General features: G+C 44.0%; 1 protein-coding gene across 2 annotated transcripts in view; it reads right to left on the reverse strand.

Annotated features, from left to right (window-relative positions):
* Positions 1-5962: 5962 nt before the first annotated feature.
* Positions 5963-16493, reverse strand: part of Txk (TXK tyrosine kinase) — a 46018-nt gene continuing 35487 nt past the window's right edge. For both annotated transcript variants that reach the window (XM_052735912.1, XM_052735911.1), the window contains 4 exons: positions 13605-13669; positions 11762-11880; positions 10354-10511; positions 5963-6992 (listed from right to left, as the gene is read on the reverse strand). In XM_052735912.1, the coding sequence (XP_052591872.1) occupies positions 6924-6992; positions 10354-10511; positions 11762-11880; positions 13605-13669 (411 nt within the window). In that variant the 3' untranslated portion in view covers positions 5963-6923. The remainder of the gene's footprint in view (positions 6993-10353; positions 10512-11761; positions 11881-13604; positions 13670-16493) is intronic.

Here is a 16493-nt window from a genome sequence, read left to right on the forward strand (position 1 = left end):
GGCCAGGCATTTATAATTAAGAATAAGCCTCTATGTGTGATTTATTTGCAAGCTGGGTGGTGGGCCCCCCAAAAGAGCAAAAAACAAATAACACCAAGCCATAATTTTTTTTTCTGTATTCTGGAAGGTAGGGGAAGGCTATCCTTGATATCCTTTTTTACAGGGTATACTTATTGCCATGTGTGTTTGAGTGTTTACTTGCATGTATGTATGTGCACCACATGAGTACAATGCCCATGGAGTCCAAACAGGGCAGTAGATCCCCTGGAACTGAAATGAAAGGTGATTGTGAGCTGCCATATGGGTGCTGGGAACTGAATCCAGGTCCTCTGCAAGAGCAGCCAGCACTCCTAACTGCTGAGCCACCTCTCCAGCCCATGTCCTTGGATACTCTTCTGCCTCCCAGACTTCTGCATGTTTATATGTGCCATGTACAACCAGATTTGAAATGCACCCTAATGCTTCCCGTACGTGCACCAAAATCCACTGGAACATTGTGCCCATGATCCCAGCAGACTCCACTGAAAACTGGAACTAGTAAGAAAGGAAAGTCACATGATGGGCAACCTCACGAAGCAGACATTTCTTTTCCCTCAGTCTTCTAGAGGCAGCAGGCACTGCCTTCCCTCCAGCCATTGTGAATGCTTCTCCCCAGTGCCTTTTACTTTCTCAAGCCAAGCATTGCATCAGTCTCCAAGCTAACCCTAAACTTGTTCAGCCAGATCGATCAGCTTTCTCATCAAATATTTAAAAACACCTGAGCTCCTTCCAAGGCAATTAGAGATGCAAAAAGCCACGTGGGTGAGACTCATGTGTGTGTGTGTGTGTGTGTGTGTGTGTGTGTGTGTGTGTGTGTGTGTGTGTGTATCAGTTACAGTAAGCTTACATCTTTCATGTCTCCATTTGTTATGTTCCCTTGCCAAATTCTCCCTCTATGCCCTGCTTTATACCTCTATGTTTTCTTTTGGTAGCACCTAAAATCCCCAATATTTTTTTTTGTTGTTGTTGTTTTGAGACAGGGCTTCTCCATGTAGTTTTGGTGCCTCTCCTGGATCTCGCTCTGTAGACCAGGCTGGCCTCGAACTCACAGAGATCCGCCTGGCTCTGCCTCCCGGCTTCCCCAATACTTTAAATTGCACCTGGAATACAATGCAATGGTGACAGAAAAGACCAAGGAATAGAGATGATATTGCATCATAACTCAACCAACAGAACCTAACATGATCCAGGCCATCTTTAAAAGTCTTGAGGCCACTTTCATGGCTAGCAGAGAATGGTCAAGTGTAGGTGAAGATGTGGAATAAGTGGAACCCTCAAACATGGCTGCCAGTAGCATCCTTGGCATCTTCACTTTGAACACTGCTTAGTACTTTTCAAAGGCTAAATGTGCATATGGCTTTGGCTCTGAAATTCTGCTCCTTAGTGTACACCTAACAAAAATATAGACATATTTTCACGAAAAGACAGTGGAAAAATCTTAATAATTTAAAAGATAGAGGAAGTTCAAAATTTCAAAACAAAGTAAAACAGATAAGTGGAATACTATACAATGCAAGACAATGCAGAAATGGAAAAACAAAATGTGATGCAACTCACAGATAGACCAGAAATACATAGGATTTAGCAACAGAAGTCAGGTACCAAAGAGCACTTACTATAAGATCACACCATATAGACACTGAAATAGCCTTGGTGTTAGAGATCATAATAAAACTACTTACTGCCAGATGTGGCAGTGCATGTCTTTAATCCCAGAATTCTGGAGGCAGAGGCAGGAGGATCTCTGTGAGTTCAAGGCCAGCCTGGTCTACCTAGTGAGTTCCAGGACAGCCAAGACTACATAGAGAGATCCTCTTTCCAATTAAAAAAAAATGAAAACAACTCTTGGGTTAGTGATTTAGAAAGGGAATGCAAATTGCTTGGGCTTCTGGGAAATATCGCCTCTTATCCTGCATCTGGCTACACTTATGTCTGCATATCATGAATATTAGTAATACTATCTGCACACTGTGTGCTTTTCTCTTTTTTAATTTTAAATTTGTTTTTAGTCAATACAGCTGCCACACCAGGCTGGGGCCCACATCAGAGCATTGCTCAGCCCTCATCAGAGAAGCTTCCTGCCACCTATGGAAATTAACACAGAGACCCACAACTAAACAATGTGCAGAGAGTGAGAGACTTTGGAGCACTCAGCCCTAAACGGGATGTCTTCACCAAACCCCTCCCCTCAAGGCTCAGGGCTCTATGCATAAGGGAAGCCAGAAAGATTCTAAGAGTCAGATGGTGGATGACCCCAAGGAAACAGTGTGTTCCAGACACAACAGGACTGATGCACACATGAATGCACAGAGACTGTGACAGCTTGCACAAGACCCACACAGGTTCAAGCCATACGAGGTTCCAGCACTAAGCAGGGGAAATGGACACTGTCTGAGTTAGGGTCTTATTTCTGTGAAGAAACACCATGACCACAGAAACTCCTATAGCGGAAAATATTTTATTGGGACTGGCTGACAGGTGCAGAGGTTTAGTTCATTATTGTCATGGCAGGAAGCATGGCGGCACACAGGTAGACATGGTGCTGGAGAGGGAGCTGAGAGTTCTACATCTTGATCCGCAGGCAGCAGGTAGAGAGAGACACTGGCCCTGGCTTGAGCATTTGAAACCTCAAAGCCCACACACTTCCTATAAGACCACACCTCCTAATAGTGCCATTCCCTCTGGGGGCCATTTTCATTCAAACCACCACAGAGAACAAAGTCCCATCCCTAACCAAGAAGCTCTTTGCAATAGATACCTTTGGGAAAGAGGAAATTAATTTTCTCCAGTGAAGTGTGTCACTGGGTACATCAGCCACACTCAAGAGCAAGCCCAATGCCCAAGAATATTTGACCAACAAAAAATGGACTCCATTTTTTGCCTGTGTGCAATTTGCTTTTAGTTTGTTGTTGTTGTTCTGGTTTTGTTTGTTTGTTTGTTTGTTCATTTTTTGCCTTATTGATTTTTTGGTGTTTAGTTTGTCTGCTCTGATTTTCATGTTTGGTGTTATTAATCTTGTTTATTTTGGCAAGAAAGAGATGTCAAGTTGAGCGGGGAGTGGGTAGGGAAGCGGAGAGCAGTGAGGAGGAATTGTGGGAGGGGAAAGAATATGATCAAAATATATTATATGAAAAACCTTAATAAAAGTTTTTGAAGAAAAATGTCTTTAGCCTTCTGCGGTGGTGGAAATTGAGCAGAGGACTTCATGCATGAGAAGCATGTGCTGCATTTCCACCCCCAGTTCTGTGTATTGATGTACTCTGGAGTAAAGGGTGATAGCAAGCCAATCGCTCTTTCTGTGAGACCTAGAACTTACCTAGGGAGACTTTAAGTTTGCTTCCTCCCAGCGCCAGTCCTTTGTAAGTGACCCAAGTTAAGACAGAATTGAAATGTGGGGTGCCAGACCACACATCTGCTGTGGACCCTAAGAAGTGTTAGGTGACCAAAGGGCTGGAGACCGGTGAACCGTCAGCCTACATGGCAAGTAGGAAACCAAGCAAGGGGAGCTCCGGCGTCAAGGTGACCCCCACATGCTATGTTTCCAACCCCGGAAGTCATGCATGCTCTGTGGGCAGGTGAGGAGGAGAGCTGGTTGGCTTTGTGGAGGCTGGGTGGACATTTACAGACGAAAGAGGATGGGCATGCTCTCTTCTCTGGTATGTATCCTTCTATAAAGCAACACCAGAAACCCAGTGCTAGATAAAATGTGTCTTCTGAGAGTGTCTGTCTCTCTGGTGGGAGTGCAAACTTGTACAGCCACTGTGGAAATCAGTATGGCAGGTACTTAGGAAGTTGGGAATCAATCTACCTCAAGATCCAGTTATAACACTCTTGGGTATACACTCAATGGATACTTCATCCTACCGCATCCTACTTGCTCAACCATGTTTGTTACTGCTCTATTCACAACAGCCAGAAACTGGAAACCACCTAGGTGTCCCTCAGCAGAAGAATGAATAAAGAAAGTGTGGTACATTTACACAATAGAGTATTACTCAGCCGTTAAAAAAAATGGCATCTTGAAATTTACAGGCAAATGGATGGAACTAAAAAAAAAATTATCCTGAGTGAGGTAACTCAGACCCAGAAAGATAAATATGGTATGTATTCATTATATGTGTTTATTAGCCATTAAATAAATGATAACCAGGCTATAATCCATAGACTCAAAGAGGTTAGGTCTAGAGGAAGGGACTGGGAGGGAGAAATAGAGTAGATTTTATGGGTAGAGTGGGGGCAGGTGGGTCAGGAACAGGAGGATCAGGTGGGGAGGGGGAGGGGATGTGGGGTTGAGGGACAGAATACAGGGAGAGACAGCTAGAACACTGCTTGGGTGACCAAGAACCAGAGACTAGATAGCCCAGAGACCTAGGGTGAAACCAAATACTACTGCTCTAAAAAAAGTAACAATAAAATGACTCCTAATGATGCTCTGCTGTACTCATAGATCAGTGCCTCCTCCAGTCATCATCAGGGAGGCTTCCTCCTGCTGCAGATGGCATTCAGCAAGGAGAGAGACCATGGAACACACATGGGATGTCTTCATCAAACCCCTTCCCTTAGAACTTAGGGAATCCCACAGAAGAGGAAGCAGTAAGTGTATGAACCAGAGGGGATGGAGGACACCAGGAGAATAAGGTCCTCTAAATCAACTGAGCAAAGTCCATTTGAACTCAGAGACTGAAGCAGCAAGCTCAGGGTCGACACAGGTCTGCACCAGGATCTCTGCATATATGTTATAGATTTCAGTTTAGTTTAGTTTTGTTTTGGTGTGGTTTGGTTTGGTTTTTCAAGACAGGGTTTCTCTGTGTAGTTTTGGTGCCTGTCCTGGAACTCACTCTGTAGACCAGGCTGGCCTCGAACTCAGAGAGATCTGCCTGGCTCTGCCTCCTGAGTGCTGGGATTAAAGGCGTGAGCCACCACCACCCGACTAGTTTTTTTTTTCTTTTCTTTTTTTTTTTAAATGGGACTCCTGAGTGTGTGAACAAGTAGGTATCTGATTCTTGTGCCTTCTCTTAGGGTTCTTTTCCTTCCGTTGGTTTACCTTGTCCAACTTCACTGTAAGGGTTTTTGTTTTATCTTATTATATTTTATTTTGTCATGTTTGGTTGTTATATCTAAGAAGCCTATTCTTTTCTAATGAGAGACAGGAAGGGGGTGGATCTGGATGGGGAGGTGGGGAGGAACTGGGAGGAGGGGAGGGAGAGGAAACTGTAATCAGGATATATTTTTAAAAGGAATAAAAATCACTAGCAGCATAAAGAATAACAAAGATCATAAAGTATGTTCCCTACAGCCTCTGTGCAGGATGGGACAATATCTAAATAACGGGCTCTTACTGAGTAAGTTCCTTGTCATCGGACTTGTGTTTTCCATAGTGTCCTTCTCGTGGGGTTTCTGAAGCACTCAGAATGATACAATTCAATTTCCAGGCAATTCCCATAAAGACTGTATGATAAACTAAGAGCTGTTCTGGAACTCACTCTGTAGACCAGGCTGGCCTAGAACTCACAGAGATCCTCCTACCTCTGCCTCACATGCTGGGATTAAAAGCCTGTGGCACCATGCCCAGAGAGGCACCATGACCAGAGATAAACTAAGATTTAACTGTGATTGTTGATTGTTTCATTTGCTTAATGTCGCATCTGGACACCTTCGTGTGGCCTCCTCTTCTGGACAGACTGAGTCATCTTACAGAAAGGACCAGAGACAGTTGTTAGGACAAAACCAGGCACCTTAGGTTGCTCCATCTCACATATACAGAGGATAAGAACTGAAGGTGGGCTCTGGATTCTCCTGACAACAGATAGCATTAGAAACGGAAATTTTACCAAGATGTGTTCAAAGGGAGCTTTGGTTCAGATTTCCAATAATGTTCAAAACTAGACTAGAATGTGAGAAATTATGCCCCACAATAATCAGATACGTACACCAAAAGAGTTTATTAAATAACAAATGGCAAGATTATAAAAGACATTTCCAGAATGTTCACATAGGTTCCCAAAGCTATGTTTTCTATAAACGTTTACACAGTCCCAAACATGAAACTCTGTGGGGAGGCTTCTGTGTTGGTTTGAAAGAAAATGGCCCCCAAAGGGAGTGGTACTATTAGGAGGTGTGGCCTTGTTGAAGTAGGTGTGGCCGTGTTGGAGGAAGTATGTCACTGTGTGGGCAGGCTTTGAGGATTTTTTGGGGTTTTTTGGTTTTTTGGTTTTTTGGGTTTTTTGCTCAAGCTTCACTCAGTGTGATACTCAGTCTACTTCCTGTTGCCTGCATATCAACATGTAGAAGCTCCTTCTCCAGCACCATGTCTGCCTGCACGCCGCCATGTTCCCCGCCATGATGATAATGGACTAAGCCTCTGACATTGTAAGCCTCCACCTCAATTAAATGTTTTTTGTTGTTGTTGTTTTGTAAGAGTAGTCATAGTCATGATGTCTCTTCACAGCAATAGAAACCCTCAGACAGCTTCTTTACTCCATGAACTGGCAGAATTTTTTTTTCCTCTCTGCACCAATCACTCAAGAGAGGAATGTCAGTCCTCAGGAAAGAAGCTGCCTTAGCCTTATGAAGAATCAGGGTTTCATGTAAACTCAAAAGTTCTGAGAGTGCCTATCATGAAGAAGCCACTAGCAAGGCTGATATTGTCTACTTCCTTCACATACAGGATGTGACAGATAATGTAGTTCAGAAATCCCTCTCACACGTGTAGAAAGACAACTATCAGAATATTTTGTATCAAAATCAGGGTGAAAAGCCTGTGACCTTCACTCTGTTGCCAAGAGTCAACAACCCTAATGGAAGATACTCGCCACCAGGGACACCCATGATTCCACCTTGTGACAGTTTTGCAAGATGACCCTGTGGGCTGGCATTCCATTTCGTCACCAGGTTTCAGCAATCTCTGTGAGAGTCTGAAGCAGTTCAGCAAATGTTGGGCGACCTTTGGGGTTCTGGAAAAGGGAAAGAGAGCCGGTCAGTTCAGCTTGCTTCTCTCTCAGACACCCGCTGTGGAACTTAGAAGCAGATACCTCAACCTATGCTGGTCAGAACAAACTGAAGAACAGAGTATCTTGATTCGCATGTGAGCGAGGCATGGGTGAACGTAGAAAAGCATTGAGCACTGCACAGATAAAGTGGCTAGAGTTGTACACACTAGTTCCATGTGGCTCTGTACATAAATTAAAAATGAGTAAGTATTTCAACTTGGTGCTTCCGTCATAGGAGTCACTTTTCAAATCCTCTATAGCCAAAGGTGGCTACTGTATGGACAGAGCACACATAAAATATTTCTACCTTGGAAAATGGTGGGGCTTTAGAGCACGAGGTCCCCAATTCAGCATCAGTTGTTAACTCCATTGGTCCCCTCTAGAAGGAGGGATTTCACATAGAAAGCAAAAGGCACGTCTCCTCGAGGGACTTTGTAGGTCCTGGAGCACAGTAAACTAACCCTGTGCAAGCAGAGATCAGGACCTCTCTCCCTGTTTGACTTTTCAGTATGGTTTGGCTCTGTCTCCCGGAGGAAAAGATGTGGTGATATTTTATTTGTGCTCTAACAAATAAATCTTGCCTGGGGAATCAGAGGAAAAAGCCAGCCACTATATTAAACATAGAGGTCAGGCAGTGGTAGCACACACCTTTAATCCTAGCATTCGGGAGGCAGAGATTCATCTGGATCTCTGTGAGTTCAAGACCACACTGGGAACAGAACCAATGGCACACACACTAAATCCCAGCACTAGTTAACCATAGAGGTCTGGAGGTCTGTACAGACAGGAAATGATGTAGCTGGGTGAAGAGAAGAAGTAAGATGGCAGGGCACAGAAAGGTATATAGGCATGAATACACAGGAAGTAGCTCTCTTGGGCTGAGGATTTCCCAGTGGTAAGAACCTGTGCCTGGCTTGTTCTATCCCTCTGATCCTTCAGCTTTCACCCCAATATCTGGCTCTGGGTTTTTTTTTTTTTTATTAATAAGACTGTTTAGCAATTCGTGTCACAAAAAGACACGGCACTGCTGGCATCTCTGGAATCTGTAGGAGTTAGAGCTACTCACACCATGGGAATGAAATGGGGACCAGGTGGAAGACAATGTGAGCACACATCATGATCCTGGATGAGGATCCAAGAATAAAAAACGGTGCCTTTCCGGAAGGTTCAAGTTCAGCAGGTGGAATCTGTGGCATGTTTATCAATGGTAACGCAATCTTTTTTAAATGAATAAAGTCACTTTGTTCCAATTAACTCACAATCAAAAAAATACCACATAGCCAGTTTAAGGAAGCCATTCCGGTACTTTATGTAGCCCCCAAATCTATAGATTTCAGTGAACTTCTATACAGTTAGAATAGCCGTCCTCAAGCCTCAGGACTTTACTTAGGCTATTAGACTTCCACAATTAACTACATTTTATTCACTTACCTTACACACGCGCACACACACAGAACTATGACAGAGTAAGAACTAGAAAAGATAGCTTTATACTTTATTTGAATGTGTGTATGCATTGTTAAGTAAATTTTCTGCCTGTAATTTGATACTAGGTTCATTTACTTGTTCCTTCCATGACATCCTGTTACCCTTTCTCCCCTCTAGCTCATATTCACATTAATAATATATAAAACCTCAATGCTCTATGCACTTGTGTGTGTTTATTAATGCTCCTTTGCTGTGGGATGGTCTATATGGCAAATGTGTTGCTCTGATTGGTCAATAAATAAAACACTGATTGGCCATTGGCTAGGCAGGAAGTATAGGTGGGACAAGGAGGAGAATAAAGCTGGGAAGTGGAAGGCTGAGTCAGAGAGACACTGCCAGCCGCCACGATGACAAACAGCATGTGATGATGCCGGTAAGCCACGAGCCACGTGGCAAGGTATAGATTAATGGAAATGGATTAATTTAAGCTGTAAGAACAGTTAGCAAGAAGCCTGCCACGCCCATACAGTTTGTAACCAATATAAGTCTCTGTGTTTACTTGTTTGGGTCTGAGCGGCTGTGGGACTGGCAGGTGACAGAGATTTGTCCTAACTGTGGGCTAGGCAGGAAAACTCTAGCTACACTCCTTGACTTAGGACACAGTCGCCACCTAACAAACCCATTCTAAGCTGACAATGCCATAAGCTAGAGATGCAGTTTATGCAAGTCCTCTACCAGAAATCACAGCTTAGCAACAGTCTACTGTCATCATTTGTTCATTCTTGCAAGCTGTGGCTGCCTGGGAGAGATGTGCCTCCTCCCCAGCATCCCAATAGAGGCTCACATGTTATATTATCCGCCAAGGAAACGATCAGCAATCAATGCTAAAAATATGGCATTACCAAGTTGGAAAATTCTAAGTCAAAACCACCACAGCCACCATCTGCCTGTTCCCAAGCTTTTTACGTTATGATGGCAAAGACATTCCTCAGGCCGCTGTCGCCAACAGCTTGCTTAACGATTCTCTGTCTTTTAAGATTCCTTGTGGAGCAATTAATCATGATTCTTTTCATACAGTGGGGATCTTCCTGTACGAGACACTTCTTTGGAATATGAACAGCCCCGCTGACCTTGAAACCCTGCCTTTTCCAGTGCTTGTGGACTGGGAATCAAATGACAGGCCATGGTTTGTTGCTGTTGCTGCTTGTTTCTCAGGCAGCAGGAGACCCTCTCACCGCCAAGCTGTGATTTTCCCGGGCTGAGCCTGCTAACCCAGAGCAGAGCTCTCAAAAATCACAGTCTGATGAGAGCAGGAGGGCTATGCTGAATGGATGCCCGGAAAAGGAGAGAAAGGAGGACGGAAACCCACCCTTCTGGCTGGATTTTTAATCTTGGCATTTCAACAAGAGGAGCCCCTCCTAAGAGACGATTTCCCAAATGCTGGTTCCCAGCACAATCTGCCTTCGCTTTCTATTCTGGTTTAATCTCTCTATCAGGAGTCCTAAATGCCGGGGAGAGACGAAACACATTGCTTTTCAGCCTGGAAAGTGAAGGTGAGTCAAAGCGAAGTGCAGAGACTACAGCAGCATCCTTCTTATTCTGTGGGGGAAGTTCAGCAAACCAGAGCCTGTCTGAGTCCAGCACCCGGTTCTTCAAGATGATGAATCACCGAGTCCGGAGGCTTTAGAAACATCCAGTTTCGGCAAGAACCGATCTCAGACTGATAAGGCTCGGAAACTGAGCTCCCAGATGAAAAGTCCATTGTGAAAAACAAAATGGACTCGTGACTGCGGGGTGGGAGTTTCATTAGAAATGGCGCCCTGATTCTCAGTGTCCTTACCAAGGAACAGGCAGTTTGGGCTGCTCGGATGCAGTCTCAGTAATAAGGGACACCCACCTCATGCCAGCAACTGTACATGACTCCATATATGGACATGGGGGCCAGGTAAGGGCGATACAGGCGGAAACCTTTAGAAATGGCCTCCACCACCTGCAGATTGGACTTATTTTCAAAAGGCATTTTTCCTTCTGTAAAAACTTCCCACATCAGAACTCCTGCAAAGGAAACATACAAAAACAAGAGTCACTTGGAACCAAAACAACAGTTTGATTCAAATTGCAAGATGTTAATCTCCTCCAGTCTCGCACTCATGAGTGCCCAGAAAGAACGCAGTTCTATGTGGTTGCATATCCTGAGTTTTTAAGAGGTCTGAACCTTGAAAATAATCCTAGGAAAATGATGCCTCACCTCTTGTCTGGGTCTTGACATCTCCCTGTGGCAGAGAATGCAGCAGCATTTCCATTGCTAAGTATTGCTCCTGTTCCCTCCTCCCCCTGTCCCCACCCCCTCAAATCCATACATCTGTCTGCTCTTCCATAGACAAGGACACATCTGTGGGCCTCTTCAGCCTGCTGCCGCCAGGAGTTCCCCAGCCAGCGATGGCACAGTCTGCCCCTGCCCATGAAGAGTCCAAACTGATAGGAAGACCCTACAGACCCCAGCAGGGGCTGGGCTGATGGCTCGGTGGGTAAAGTTTTTGCTTCCAAACAAGAAGACCTGAGGTTGATACCCAGAACCCGTGTAAAAATGCCTGGCACCCCCTGAGAGATGGTGTGGTGGTTAAGAGTCCTAATGCTTCTTTTGCAGAGAACCCACTTGGTTCCCAGCACCCATGGCAGACAGTACACAGTTGGCAGTAACTGCAGCTCCAGGGGACCCAGTGCCTCTGCTCTCTGTGGGCCACTCAGATGGTCAAGTCGGGAAACAGTCAAGCTGCTGCATAACTAAGCAATGGAGCTTATTAAACATGCTGGAAACTCTGTGATGATGGAGATCGTTTCCTTCAAATCTGCGATCACGGGAGCATTGGCTGCATTTCCCTTCTTGACCAGCAAGACTCCTTGCTATAGCTTCATGGCAAGTGCTCGCTAGAGAAGAAAAAGATGCTGAGGGCAGAGTTGTGTGAGGGGCTGCGTGAATCCGGTTGCCAAAGAAGTTACAAGAAGGCATTTAGGTTTATTTATTTATAATGTATACGGTGTTCTGCCTGCATGCATGCCTGCACGCCAGAAGAGGGCACCAGATCTCATTACAGATGGTTGTGTGAGCCACCATGTGGTTGTTGGGAATTGAATTCAGGACCTCTGGAAGAGCAGCCAGTGCTCTCAACCTCTGAGCCATCTCTCCAGTCCACAAGAAGCTTTTTAAAGAATGCTGCATCATGTCAAACAAGCACACAAACAAACAAGAATTGAAAAGAAAAGGCTACTACTGTATTAAATCCAGCAACAACAAACATACTCACCGAATGACCAGACATCCGATTTGCTACTGTACTTGTTAAAATGAAACACTTCAGGCGGGGACCACTTGACTGGGAACTTAGCTCCGGAGGAACTGATGTATTCATCATCCAAAACATACCTGCCATCGTGGGATTCAAGCACACTGTATGAATGGCCGCCAAGGTCTAATTACTTCAAATACTTTTGTCTGCTCTGACCTGCTAAAACGCAGTGTTTTTTCCCCTAGAAAAGGCTGTGCACCTTGTCATCTTGACGGCAGGCGGTGAGGTTGCCCTTTATTTATTTGGTTTCTAGAACCCCGGTTTCTTGAATTCATTATCACTGGATCTCTGAAAACCACAGTTCTACAGTCCTCAAACTGGGGAAGCACTTACGTTCATTAAGGTCCAGTCCTAATTCTGCAAAGAAACAGGTCTGTGCTCTACCAACAGGGTAACAAAAGGGAATAAATGGCAGGTGAAAGGCCACCTAAAAGATGGATTCAAAACGGGATGCCATGTTTTCTTCCACGTATTTATTTGTGTGTGTGTGTGTGTGTGTGTGTGTGTGTGTGTGTGTGTGTGTGTGTGTCTGTGTCTGTGTGTGTGTGTATCTGTGTGTGTGTCACACAAAAGGGGGAAATAACAGTGTGTCATCACAATACTTCTGATGTGAAAAAATATTCAGTACATTGTAATGTATATTTTGCACAAATCAGGAATAACTGAAACCCTCTCTCTCTTTCAAGACTCATATGCAGGCATGTCAAAGATATTATATTGTATATGCAAAGGGAGCCTAGAGAGAGGAGGAGCTGACTCCGGCCCCTTGCATATACAATATAATATCTTTGCGTTACTTATTATTGCAGTCTTTATGTTCCCACTTCTTCCCACATATTCCATGTCATTTCACCCTAAACTTTCCTCTGTAAAGACTGCATAAAATGAGGCTAGAGAGATGGCTCAATGGTTAAGAGCTCTAGCTGCTTTCCCAGAGGACCCAGGTTCAGTTCCCAGCACCCACATGGTGGCTCATAACTGTTTGTTTCCCCGATGACCTAGTGCCCCCTTCTGGCCTCTGCAGGCATTGCATGCATGTGGTGCATAGATGTACATACAGGCAAAACATCCACAAACAGAATAAAAATGAAGTCTGGAGAAAAAAAAACAACTAAAGATTGTAAATCTGGATGTACTTCAGCACTTGGGAGGCAGAAACTTGGGTGGATCTCTGTGAGTTCCCAGACAGTCTGGTCTACATAGAGAGTTCCAGGACAGCCATAGAAAGACACTATCTCAAAATAAAGGCAGGGTAAGAGAAAACACAGGAGGGAAGTTCCTTTCCTACGGATTTAGAGTGTCTTTAGATTAGACCTCGGAGAAGAAAGGCAGAGGTACTAACCAGCTAGATAACACAGCTACTAACTAGCTAGTTAACACATCTACTATCCGGCTTAGGGGACAGAACCCTGAGTGAGAAAGTTCTCATCCCCCACAAGAGGTTGGTGGGACTAAAGAGCAACACACAACTGGTGTCTTCTTCCCAAGTAAAGCCTCTGGAAAGGCAGAAGATTCTGGAAAGCAAATGGCTTTGTGTGATAGAAGGAAAGCACTGATTTCACAAATTGTCCTGACCTCTACACACACACACACACACACACACACACACACAGCATGACATACCTGAGGATGCATGACCACACACATACACGTGCACACACACATGCACTCGCACACATACACACAAACACACACACACACACACACACACACACACACACACACACACACTATGTATTTTTTTAAATGTAAGCCTCCCTCTTACAAATGTGCAAAGCAGGCAGACAGAGATGTCACATACCTCGTCATCCCGAAGTCTGAGATCTTCACCACACAGGAAGAGCTGACCAAACAGTTCCTTGCCGCCTATCGAAAGAAGAGAAGCATCAAAGCTGAACCGTAGTCTTTCTCTGGAAATTTTCTACTTTAATTTTCCTTACTTTATTTAGGTTTCACATTACATCTCTGCATGAGAAACCACGTCGATTTCATGGTGATACCCATTACTAATGTACATAACTCAATGCCTTACTCGTGTGCCATAAATTTTAATGGTTCTTCAATATCATAAAAAGTTAAGATTGAATGTTCACATTTTTTAAATTTTAATCTCTGTCAACAAGTATCCCTGATAAATATGAGGGTTAGTTTAATCTAACAGATGATAAACTAAGTACTTGACCTAAAACATGGTAACTTTTCTTTGACTTGAGTGATGAAAGTCTGACATACATGACAGAGAAGAAGACAGTCATATTGTATCTTCGGGCTCTCCAGTGAGTAATAAGAATTAAGAAACTATATATTTAAAAAGCCTTTCTTTCAGTGAGTTGAACTATTTCTAGTGATAATTTTCTATTTCCTTTTAAAATTTATTTTTATTTTAGATATATGGGTATTTGGATCCTCTGGAACTGGACTTGCAGATGGGTGTGATCTGCCAGGTGGATGCTGGAAATCAAACCCAGGTCTTCTAGAAGAGCAGCAAGTACCCTTAACCACTGAGCCAGCTCTCCAGCTCCCTCTACCTCTTCCTTATCACAATGAACTAAATATAATGCAGAGTCAATCTGGTCAAACAACTGTCAAAACAATTCATTTTCAGCAAAGTTATAGAAGAAGTCATCATTTTGATCAACCTTGTATAGATGAACTCTTTGGTAGAACTGTTCTCCTTCCAGCGAAATTGAGGTTCAACGTATCCAGTCACAAAAGCAAGAAGCTTTAAAATGGTGACCTAGAGGAGTCAGTTTGGAAGGTACTGGAAAGTACCAGCCACTATCTCAAATACAAACAAGAAAAGTTCCCAATAGGAAAAGGATCCACTGGGGGCTGATGTATTTCGTATGCAATGCAGTAGATAAAATAGAATAGAAAAAACATTGTCAATGAAGGGTGAGGGTAGGCTAAGGACAGAATGTGTATGAGGCCACCTGGAGCAAACAGGATACCTAGGACTTAGAACCACTGAGTTTTAAGTCTACTCCTTCAGAGACCAGGAAAACAAGTGGCGTGGATGGGAAATTGTACCCTGTTGGGGATGTCTTTCTGTATGCTGTAAATGTGTTGCTCTGATTGATTGATAAATAAAATGCTGATTGGCCAGTAGCCAGGCAGGAAGTATATTATAGGCTGGATAAACAGAGAGGAGAATGCTGGGAAGTGGAAGGCTGAGTCAGAAGATGCTGCCAGCAGCTGCTGCCATGAGAAGCAAGATGTAAAGAATTGGTAAACCACAAGCCACATGGCAACTTATAGATTAATAGAAATGGATTGATTTAAGATATAAGAACTAGATAACAAGAAGCCTGCCACAGCCATACAGTTTATAAGTAACATAAGTCTCTGTGTGTTTATTTGGATCTGAGCAGCTGTAGGAGCCGGGTGGACACAGGAAAACTCCAGCTACAGTACCCATCCACTCAGAGCTGGATTGCTAGCTTCTTTGTGCTGGGTACCCTGGAATGTGCAGGGAGGGTCACTGAACAGTGATCAACCTCTGCGGTGGTAACAGCACTGCCGAACCCCCGTGGGACAGGCACTGCTCTGTGTGTTTGCACACACTGATTCGTGGAGTCATCCCAGCAGACCCACATGAAGGAGGTGACGTATAGACAACCACTTTCCTGCTTAGCTATCTCTCTCAGGATCACAAGCTAGTAAACAAAGGAGAAAAGACTCCAAGGCAGGCTGGAGTGGCTCACAAACCGGACTGTGTAGATGTAACTCTGAACAGTGTTATTAAATAAGAAACACAGAACCAAATGCAGAGTTAAAAGCCCAGAGATCAAGCAGCAGCCAAGAGCTAAGACCAAGACCACCTTCTTACCCCTCACTGTCGCTGCCGTCCTTCCCCTCAGAAAGAGACCTACTTCCTGTGTGTCTGTCTTTTTATTGACTTTCTATTCTGCCTTCTCATTGGTTGTAAACCCAACCACATGACCTCCTCGTCACTGCCTGTCTCTACAGACCTCCAGGTCTCCATGGTTGGTATTGAGATTAAAGGCGTGTGTCTCAATGCTGGCTGTGTCCTTGAACACACAGAGATTCTGTCTGTCATGTGATCGGGATTAAGAGCATGTGCTACCACTGCCAGACTTCTGCAAAATGGCTGGCTATTAGCTCTGATCTCCAGGCAACTTTATTAACATACAAATAAAATCACATTTCAGCACAAATAAAATATCACCATAAAACTGCATATTGATGCTTTCATTTCAACCCTGGAGATTCTGGCTTAGCTGGCCTGGTTGGGTTTTGGAGATTTTTCTCAAAGCTCTCAGATGATTCTCACACACAGTAAAGTTGAAGCATGAGAACCATTCATCTATAAGCCACGTTCTTAAAACCATGCCACGTTTTGTGAATCTAGGCTTTGATCTCAAGGTGTTCAGGATGCAGTATTCATGTAGAAACGTAAATAACTGAAGCTGCACCCATAAAGTCTCACCAGTATGACTGCCCAAATGTGAGCTGAACAAAGATGACACCAATGAACTTGCCAAAGTAGATGGGAGAAAGCCCATGAGGCCTCAACCCTTCAAACACAAAAAACTGTAGGTAACTGAGAAGTGCTGGGATAGGGAGAGGTAGTCTGAATAACACTAATTAGTTTTTCAGTGCAAATGGTCAGCCTTAAAAACATACATACAAGCAATATTATTGTTGTATAACATCTTCCTTTGAGATT

The sequence above is a fragment of the Peromyscus californicus genome, unplaced genomic scaffold (assembly GCF_007827085.1).
Source record: "Peromyscus californicus insignis strain IS unplaced genomic scaffold, ASM782708v3 Scaffold_13__1_contigs__length_99412109, whole genome shotgun sequence".
NCBI classification, from domain to species: Eukaryota; Metazoa; Chordata; class Mammalia; order Rodentia; family Cricetidae; genus Peromyscus; species Peromyscus californicus.